We start from the raw sequence: 10423 nt of genomic DNA, 5'->3' as shown, positions 1-10423 counted from the left end.
CAGAATTATGACAAATGAGTTTCGCATATTCAACTTCACACACACTCATACACATAAAACCAACACTCACAACTCTTACCCAACTTTTAAGACAAGAATGAACCTCCTAACAATCTTACTTTTTATGTGGTACATCATTTTAGTAAAAAATTGTGCCGTTTAAAAAATTTACAATTTTCGAAAATTGAGAGTAATAAATGAATTTATATTACAAATTTGTTTTCAGAAAAATAAACTCAACAAGAAATGTCCAATGGATATTACAGATTAAAAATCGCGTTGAACAGTGAACAGTATGTCTATATCAAGCTGGACTATAGTTAACAAACATCTGATGCTAGCAATACACTGACAGCGATCTTAATCACTCGTTAAAATTTTCCATTGATTCATAACTTTCGTAAAGAAAGGGTTAATCGAAAGGGTCAATACGAATTAATTTAGATATACTTCGATTCTTCCACGATCTTGTCATAAGTGATGTAATTGAAACTGCAACATAAACCATCGCGGCTCAAACTTGGTCGAAATATAGCGCTACAATCTTTTGTCTTTGCTTTCCATTTACACGCTTCCAGTAAATTTTCACAACTTCGTGTTACCTGAAATCCAATTTTATCTTTTATATCGTCATCAACATTTGTCTTTTTTGTCAGAGTTCCGATTTTTTCGAACAATTTTTTCAAACAATTTCTATTTAAACTGATATATATATAAATGTGCGAATAATCGCTATACATTCAAAAATTACTCGAAATATAACTTGTCGAAAAATACCAAAGAAATCGTACGAAAGTATTTCCAACATATATTACTTATTAATTTTGAGGTTAACTTTATTACAGTTAGAAACTGAAAAGAGTTCGAAATTTATTCTGTACGGATAATAAGAAGGTTCTGTAATTTCTTACTGAATTCATAATCGTTGGTATCGAAAGCTCGTTCATGTCGAACACAATTTGCAATCGCGAGAGATTATTTCGAACATATGAGCCGTGTATTCCAGGATATAATAACTCGTCCAATAATTTCATTTCTTGAACCATAAACTCCTTTGATACGGTCATTGGAAGTGTCCTAAGTGCAAAAATGAAAGGTTTGTTCTCACGAAATAACATTGATATGCAATGATATTTTTATGTAAATATGGATAATGAAAATAAATCGAACGAATCTTCGATAAACAAAGAATCAAACCTAAACGAGGTATCGAATAGAAGATAAGATTCACTGGTTATCCATTGTATTATTTATTTTGAATCGTAAGTATGTTATTACTAAATTATGACACTATTAATAATAGTAAAAAGCACGTAGAAGTATAACTAACTTCTTTATATAGTTACAAGTTTGTGACACAAGGACAAGATGCTTGCCCATTTTTTATCGATTTTTCTCAATGTTTTAGAACAAAGGATCATACGAAATCGAGGATTTATTTATTAATCTAATTATTGGTGGAATCAGCGACATCTGCTTATGAAGAATATATTGATCTAGATACTGATTAATCAGTGGATAAAACGACATCTGTCTCCACTAAAAGGAATTTCATTCATTGTTGCCTGAAGCAGAAATAGAAGCACGTGTGTTATAAGTAATTGTAAAAGACTGATTATATCCGAACGTAGAAATATAAATTGTTTGTATAATTATATCCCAAAGAATATATTATTTAAATCCGGGTTCTTATTAAATTATATATATTGCAAGAAGATACAAACAATGAAGTATTTGACATAACAAATGTTGGCAAGTCGAAGTATTAGGTGACAAATGAGATTAAAAAGTAAAAATATATTTATCAATAATCAAAATCAATTGGTAAGTTAGTAAAGTAATATCTGTGATTATAAAAACGTCGTATGTTAAAATTTTAAAAAATTCTAGTTCATTCGTTGACAGCGTTGCAAAATGTATGATTTACATATTTACTAAACAAACAAAAAGAAAATGGAAAAAGTGGATGAATACAATTCTCGAATGTTGAAAAAAATAATGCAATTAATAATGGTAAGGAGAATAATTCAAAACTTTAAATGTTAATATATCTCGAAAGTGGAAATAAATGGCATGTGACGTTTTTCCATATTATCGATTACAGATAAAGTAGAACGTTATAGATACGTTATAGAACAATTATAGATTGAGAATTTGTTACTTAATAAAAAAATACGGGATGAAACACAATTTACACATAAATTAAATATAGACATTTATACAAATGTTCTAATATTGTAAAACAATTCACAATTTTTATATTCGAATAATCGGTCATTGGCATAATAAAAATTTCTATAATCGACATTGCATTGTATGTAAGTATTTATTTATATCAAAAATATTTTTCCTAAACTGTCAAATACAATTTAAAATGGCGTTCTTGAAAATATTTATAGGGAGAAAGTGAATATTATCGGAGAGTTTATTGGCGAGGTTAGAAATTCTGGTTACGATGTTCGAAGGATAAAAGTACTCACAGGTTTTCAACGAATTTCTTCGTTAGCTTGAGAGATACGCGATTGAAATCGCATATCGTGACTGCCGGAAATGGATAATTCCATATTCCATGATGGGTCGTTTCGATGACCGAGAGGATCGAATGCTTGTGATAATAATCGTAAGTAACTTTCAGCATTCCGGTTGCAATGCACAGGGATGCGAGCACTGTTATCGCCCATGCAATTCTGCCAAAATGAATACCAAATGAGTGCATCGCGATTGCATCGGGGTTCGATTTAATTAGAATGAGGACGAAATTAAGCTCCTTTAATGACGCCTACTTATAACGTACAACGAAACCATAACAATTCGTTTAATCAGTAGACTAAATGAATTTTGGATTTCGTAAGCAAATGGTTTTTGAATCATTCACCGATTTTTCGCTACCCGTTTAACTTTATGTTTTATTTTGATTTTTATTCGTGAAATTTGTTATCCAAAACGAAAATTACGAGATTTATTAAATTTTGGAACATCGGATTCTATTTTTATTATATTTCACGATTTTTATTTTTGTTATCCTTTTTATCTTATTTTATGCGTCTTTTATTATTATTAATTCATTGTTGATTTTTCTAATTACGGTCCTGTCGTTATAATTTGTTTCGTATTTAATAGATCGAGAAAATAGCGAATTAGCATGGAATGAGAAACTCACCTTTCGATCGTAGATCTTTGAGTCTCGCAGATGTATTTACAGCCATGAAGTCCTGTTTCGTGACAAAATTCTGAGGTCTGTTTTACGAAGATGTTCAAACATTTTCGAACAATCTTTTGGAAAATGTTACAACAACCCTGCTTTCTTGCGCGTTTCATGTTTCACGAATCGCGAAAAATCGAATTTTCACCAATTTTTAAGCACACAAAAATCTCTCGAATCTTCACTTCAATGTATTAAAAGAAAAAAGGGAGGAGGGGATAAGAATTAAATTTGATTAAAGGTTTGTGGTTAAATTTGTTAAAATTCCGGAGAAGTTTGAACGATAGGTTGATTTAGAAATCACTTCCACAGAAAAAATTTGGCTATTAGTCTGTCAAACTAATTTAACTTTTATCGAACACCATCTACGAAAAGAAATCAAATTATTACAAAAGTCTCAATGGATATTTCAAACGCGACGAAATAAAATAAAATTTCTATAAAATATCATCGAATAAGTTCCTGCATTTAAACAAATTTTATTTAAGAAAAGAAAAAAGAAAACGAAAGTTTGATTGATGTAATAAATTTGTTTTACTTTTTACTTCGCTTTTGGTAAGTATTAACAAAGTGAATCCGAGCTACGTGGCGTTGAAAACACGACTGTCCAGCGAAACGTAGCTCACGAGCACCAATGCGTTATTTAAGAATATATGCTACGAAGCATGCGATGTCGTATAAAAAATTCATTTCGCTTTTTCCACAGATTCTTCTCTGATAAGTTTAGATCCGAGATACGAATTCTCCACCATGTAGTTAAAAAAGCTATACGCGTTTCAACTATACATAAAAATAAATTATTAAGTGTTTTGCATTGCTTTAACCTCATACGATACAAGGCTAGCACACGATAATTCGTGGAATTAATTACGACTGCATGGAAAAAAGAGAGAGATGTGTCATTGGTAATTTTGATCTTTAAAAAAAAGATTCGATAATTTAAATAAATTATTCTTGAAGAATCGTTCAATTATTAGCTATACGACTGTATTATGTAGCCGATGATCGGCCGAAGATCGACGAACATTTCCGATCTTCCCCGATTCTGTTGATATTTATTTTTCCATTGTAATAGTCGGTAATCTGTTAATTTAAAACATTTTTGTTATAAATTCATGTTTTAGACAATTAGTTAATAACAAGACTAATTTGTTATTAACAATAATTTTAATAATTTATACATTTTTTGTAAATTAAGATTTTCTGATGCAAAAAATGCATTCATATGTTAAAAAATATCAGGCTAATTATAATAATTTATAATTTTGTATAATTCAATTTTAAATCTATACTATTATTTAATGATTAATAAAAAAATGTTATAAAGCCAAATTCTAAGATATATTAGAAATTCTAAAATATATATGCATGTATCACAAGTCTTTAATAAAAAATCGTATTACAAGGAGTTAATAATCTACATTTTATAACCAACTGACTTCTATCAATTAAGTACCTTTAACCTAGAATCTATACGTATATACACACGTTGTATTCCATTTTTCACACGAAACGAAATGAATGCTGATTATAAACTCGATATGTTCTCCAGCATGGACGTCCTTTCAACCGACTCTATCTTCTCCTTCCTTTCCCAATTTCTATCTTGAAATTTCTCTCGGTCCAGCATCCAGTGCGAAAATTCCTTCTCTTGCCTTCTTTTTTTTTTTATATTCCAGCCACTTGTCCACGGTGCTCGTGCGAAATGAAAGCGTGCTCGTTTGCCGCGCACAGGCGACACTCGATTCTCCGACCAGGGTGAAGGATATTGGAAGCGAAATGCCCCGGCCCGGTAGCCACGAGTGTACTACTCGAGGCCAGCGACGGAGAAGGAGAGTCCGCGGCGAGTAGTCGGCCGAGTGACTCGATTCTTCGGATATTAAACTCTGAAGATGCCGCACTTCGCCGCGGCATCTGACTCAGCGAGTGTCATTAATAACTTGGAGGAGATAGATAAAGTGCTAAACACCGTGAGCCGTGTGCTCGAGCACACGTCATTACCCTGACTACCGAGCGACTCGATTAAAGGGTTCCTAAATGCATCGACCTTGGTCGCTACGCGCTACTAGTCTTTCTAAAGGAACTTTTTCTCTTCGCTAGAGGGAGACCCTTCTTGTTCACTGACTGTTGCCGATAGATGGAGAGTCGTCGAAAGTTTTTAACCATTATATGTGATATCTTGTAAATTTCCCGGACGCTGTTCACAAATACATTGAAAACTGTACGATTTCTCTGGTATCTATTAAAATTGACATACTTCTCTTAAAAATGAACTCTATATCGATTTTCCTACATATCAAATTTTTAAGTAGGGAAAACTGAGGCTGGTAAGTCAGTTTCTCATTTTTTAATTTTTAACAAATTAAGTATTTAATTAGTTTCCAGTTATTGTTTTTAATAAACTAATAAATTAAATAACCTCTACAGATAACTAATCACGGGCTCAGAGCCGTGTGTGGTGGTCTGATGGAATTTTCCACAAATTTTGATTGTCAGTCAACATTTTAAGATACTGAGATACTTCTTTTGCGAAGAAACTTCATGCTTCACCGAAAGGATAGAATTTGCAACCTGCTGATCGCGAAAAACTTCATAATAATCTTTATCTCTGTAAAGAAATCGGAAATTTAGTAACCTACGCGTTCCAGTCTCGGTTGTGTGATATATGTGTCCCGTATATTGATATAATCCAATATTAGGGTGATTTCGCGGCACCCCAGCTCGAACGACACGGAGAACTTTCGTTCCGCGGAGGGCAAATGTTTTAAATCGACGGGTAAAGAGCGGAGGGAAGAAAGCTGGTATTTGGCACCACCCTTCTAGCCATTTCTTGCTGCTTAAACGCTTTGACGGCTGAAATGGGAATACTTAACAAAGAGCAATTTTAGAAATAACCCGTCGTTTGTGTATCGGCTCTTGGATAAACGAAACTGTTAATTCGAAATTATATCTTAAACGGGGGTAAATATTTTGTAAAAGTTTTGTAAAAGTTTTGTAAAAGTACCTTTGTGCCCCGAGAATTTTCGATCCTGACGATTGGTGACTCTAAACAGATTTTTGCAATGGAAAACATTTAAGTCTATTAACGTAATATCGATATAGAATATTATTAACGATAATTGAGCGACAAATAACAATCGTAACAAATGTAACACAAATTCGACGCGTATACGAGTTGTTAGGGTGACGAGATTTCTCGATGTGTACGTGTAGTACGGTAATTTTAATTATGAGATAGTTCACTCCGATGTCGGCTGCGCGCAGAGAAAATTACTGCACGTGGAAGGGGTGAATCCGGTGGATGGGGTAACAATGTATTATGCGTTCCCCTGTCAACCCCTCGCGTTAACCACAAACCCCTTCTATTCACCCCCAACAATTCGTTAACTGCTATCGAATTGACTTTAACCGCCGTAAGTTGAAAGTGCAACCCCGTTACCTTTGACAAAAGTTTACAATCAGCTTGACCAGGTGCTGGTCTCTCAAATAGTAAATATTCCTTTCTGTAAATAACACGAAATTTACAAAATTATAGAGATACCTTAAAGGTATACTTTGAATTTACGAAAAAAAGATAAAATTATATAATAACTTTATAAATGAGATCAAAGTGATTGCGGATGTTAGTGGTAATGTATTTGTTTGATACTGAGTTTTATATATTTTGTTTTTTGAAGTTAATCGATTTGAAAAATTTGCACCTCGTATGAAGAAGAAATAGGAAATGATAGATAGACATTTCCAAATATTTCTCGACGAGAGAAAATAGAAAATTTCACGATTATTGTATTTACAGTTATTGTATAATTAGTCTATGTGATATTCATCACAGTATACTATTTGACTGCGATACTAATTAACACTTTTTCATATTAAATGTCTGACGTGTATTGATGGAAATAAAAATGATCTAATCTAATATATCTATTATCATTTTTTTAAATTTTTTCTTTTATTTCTTCATATACCAGTCATTTGGTCGGTTGTGGTAGGTTCAGTAACAATAATATTTCTAAAAAATTTCGAAAATTTTAAAATTTAGTGTCAGGTTTAGATTTCGTATTAAGGAAGAAATAGATGGGCGAAGAAACAGAAAAATCCTGCAAGTTTCGGTAACTTAAGCGAGATCATAGTGATTTCTATGGTATATGTACGGAAATAGCAATAAAGTTAACCACGTGGGAGGGTTTGAAGGGTGAATTGTTTAAAACTACCCTGTCGCGTGTGAGCCCTCGTTGTCGAGAATGAAAAGAGGTTATAGATATGAAGAGTTCTGGGGGATTTGTAGCCATCTATACGGCATCTGTATTATAGGACCTATGAGAAGGGAGCGACGTATTTCGCGGAACATTGAGCCCCATGGACTTTAAAATACACTCGAAACCGAATCTGTCTCTGTGTATACTACGAAAATTCTTCTCCCCCCGATCCATACACCCACCACCTTTTTTCCTGATCGTATAATGTGACCCTCGTGTCGCAATTTCTATACAATCGGTCACCCCTCGCCAATAAGTGGAAAATATTGTATCCCGAGCGAAGAAGATTCGATACCCCATGGAAAATGAGTGACGACAATAATTAAAGAAAATAATTAAACGAAAGTAATTACAAGAAAGATCTTAAGTTCTTAGGATCCATGGAGTTATGAGTTACGCATGTATCTATGTAGTTACGAAAAAATGTTAGGAAGAGAAATTTAATTATTGCAAAAATAATTTACATTCGACCGATTAATCATTTCAAATCTGCAATTATAGTAGATATACATACGAATAATTTTAAAGGGACTATCGCTAAAATATGACTCGCTGAATCTGTACGCGCAGATGACGCTAATGAAATTTAAAGAGGTATAAAAAGACTTGCGAACATTTTTGATTCGGTATGTCAATTAAGATAGGAAGTCTTATCTGTCGCTATGAGCGCGCAGCGCACGAGGATGCGTAAAAGAAGGGAAGCACATAGAGGGTAGTACATAGGACGCACATAGGGGTTTGCACGCTGGGAGAACTTTATGGGGGCCCCAAGTATATTTCCTGATTGAGCGGACTAATCCACGCAAAGGAGGTTTTATCGTCGAGGTATACGTAATCGAAGGGGTCTCGTCTACGCGAATGTCACGTGGAGGAGTAATGCTAGAATTAAGTAGTTCCGTGAAAAACTTAGTCGGCTATATGCATCTGATATTTGTGAATATTCGCGATGAACGTGTACGAAATGCTCGAAGTTACATTTTTGCGAATTATCATCTCTACATAGGCCTATTTCGACGAGACTGATCACAAGAATGTGACACGGATCACTACAGCCTAGACTATCCTACAGCTAGATGATCTGCTACAGAATACCTCGTAATCCAGAGATTAACCGTGAGCCACTCTAACTAGAGTGATGCTGAACTTCAACATACAGATGTCTATTACGTAAATTTTATGTAACAATTACTATATTGTGATTACAAGCAATAGCATCTCGAGATTATGAAGAACAGAGATTCTATAGGTCTTGTCAAGCAGGTCATTGACACCATAGGAATTTGTAATCATTTTTGATTGTATATCAAGATTGTAGACTTTTGTCTCATAGAATTAACTCTTGTGGACCTTGTTTAGAGATCGTAAGACCACGAGTTCGTTTCTAGTATTTAACTTGACACCAAGTAGGTTTCGATCAGTACGTCTCAAGAATTTTTAGAATACAGGACACCTAATTATCTGATATTCAGAAGTACCGATACATAAATACGCTATACCTGACTATCTAATATTCGGAAGTACTGATACATGAACACCCGATACTAGAAGTACCGATCTCTATTTTCTTACAATTAGATAATCGAAAGAAAGACTTACACGTATGTCAAATGAATGCAGAATTTTATTAATTAACCCCTTGACCGATTACGTCTTCATTTTAGAATTATTTGACCCAGACTCTTTATCTCTTTACTCACTGAATGATCCTCACACTATTCCAATAACTACATCTACACACTCTTTTATAGGATCGGCTAAACAGTGAAATACTATAGACTCTCCATAACAAACTATAATACTCAAGGGGTTAATTCATACTATGAATATTAAAAATATTAAAAATCGTCACTTCATGCATACGACTAAAATATACCTATTTCTAAATCATCCTAATCTGTTTACTCAAAAATCACGTGCAGCTGATCAACCGAACGCATTCGTCCTCATCAGAGCATCCTCAGCCTGTATTTACGGTACCATCGTGTCGCATTGTCGTTTTCCCAATCTACGGCCGAATTTCCATGCCTGGAGCAGGTCGCGACGAGATTTGTCTGCGGCGATGTTTACGATAAGCATAAACCCGCGAAAGGCTTTCCAGCCGAGGTTCGTGATCCAAGCGTATCCTGACGGTTAGTCCTGCCGAGTAGACGGCCTGCTGCCCCTATGGCACCCCTGTTGGATCCCTTGCAAGTCTTCCCAGAAACTGAGAACTCGGGACATGGCCTGGGCGGGTCTGCAGCTCGGTCTTTTAATCGTAACTTGCGGCCTGATAGTAAGCGGGCCGACCTATACGGGAGGTCTATTTTTATTGTTCCCGCGATAGTACAGTTGTGCGTTCCGTATTTACGGCGGAGCGAGTAGGGAGAAGAAGACTCGGAAAGGGTCCTGCACGACGACGTTCCACTAGATTCCAGACTTCCCTCGTTATTGTCCATTCCGATGGTAACCGTAGCGAAGACCTCGATCACTAAAAAAAGTTTGTCAGTGGAATTGCGCGTCTTTGAAATTGCATTGACTGATAGCAAGTTTGCGAGAGTGATACCTTGCTGGTGTGTGCGAGTGACAATAGTGTTGGAAAAGGTGAGACTCTGTCTATCTCGATTGTTCAGGTATTCTTCGACTGCCTCGTTAGTATCTTTCGTTTCTATGCTTCAAGTTGAGTATAACGTTGAAGATCCGAAGCATGGACCTGTGGATACAAATTGTTAGTAATAAATATACAACAGTTTCTTTAAAATTATAACGTGTGTACCTTTAAAAGAATCCTCTTTTCAACTATTTAGTAGACATCGAAGGCTTCTTTGGGTTGTTTTATGCCATTAATAAATTATACCTATGCTAGTACCGTCCAATTCAAAAGTCAATAGGAACTATAGATATCTGAAACAAACGTATATAAATATGATACTAAATTTAGGAGAAATAGAGAAGATCAATTATCTATAACAAACCTAATCTCGAT

General features: G+C 34.6%; 1 protein-coding gene across 1 annotated transcript; it reads right to left on the bottom strand.

The window, feature by feature from the left end:
* Positions 1–440: 440 nt before the first annotated feature.
* Positions 441–10091, bottom strand: LOC108551872 (sodium channel protein Nach). Its single transcript, XM_017906216.1, has 6 exons — positions 10004–10091; positions 9679–9928; positions 3161–3256; positions 2481–2687; positions 912–1077; positions 441–602 (listed from the first exon to the last, which is right to left on the bottom strand). The coding sequence occupies exons 2-6, from the start codon at positions 9894–9896 to the stop codon at positions 441–443; spliced, it is 849 nt and encodes a 282-aa protein (XP_017761705.1). The 5' UTR covers positions 9897–9928; positions 10004–10091.
* Positions 10092–10423: the final 332 nt, after the last annotated feature.

This window comes from Eufriesea mexicana, unplaced genomic scaffold (genome assembly GCF_001483705.2).
Source record: "Eufriesea mexicana isolate 0111107269 unplaced genomic scaffold, ASM148370v2 scaffold5190, whole genome shotgun sequence".
NCBI lineage: Eukaryota > Metazoa > Arthropoda > Insecta > Hymenoptera > Apidae > Eufriesea > Eufriesea mexicana.
The sequence above is the reverse complement of the archived record's forward strand: the minus strand, read 5'-3'. Positions and strand labels throughout refer to the sequence as shown.

What these genes read in the sequence shown, in the direction of transcription:
- LOC108551872 (XM_017906216.1), bottom strand. Translation starts at nt 9,896, where the DNA reads ATGGACAATAACGAGGGAAGTCTGGAATCTAGTGGAACGTCGTCGTGC. An exon ending in CAAAGATCTACGATCGAAAG is followed by an intron (nt 2,688 to 3,160) that starts GTGAGTTTCTCA and finishes TCATTTTGGCAG; the next exon opens with AATTGCATGGGCGATAACAG. An exon ending in AAGAAATTCGTTGAAAACCT is followed by an intron (nt 1,078 to 2,480) that starts GTGAGTACTTTT and finishes TTTTGCACTTAG; the next exon opens with GACACTTCCAATGACCGTAT.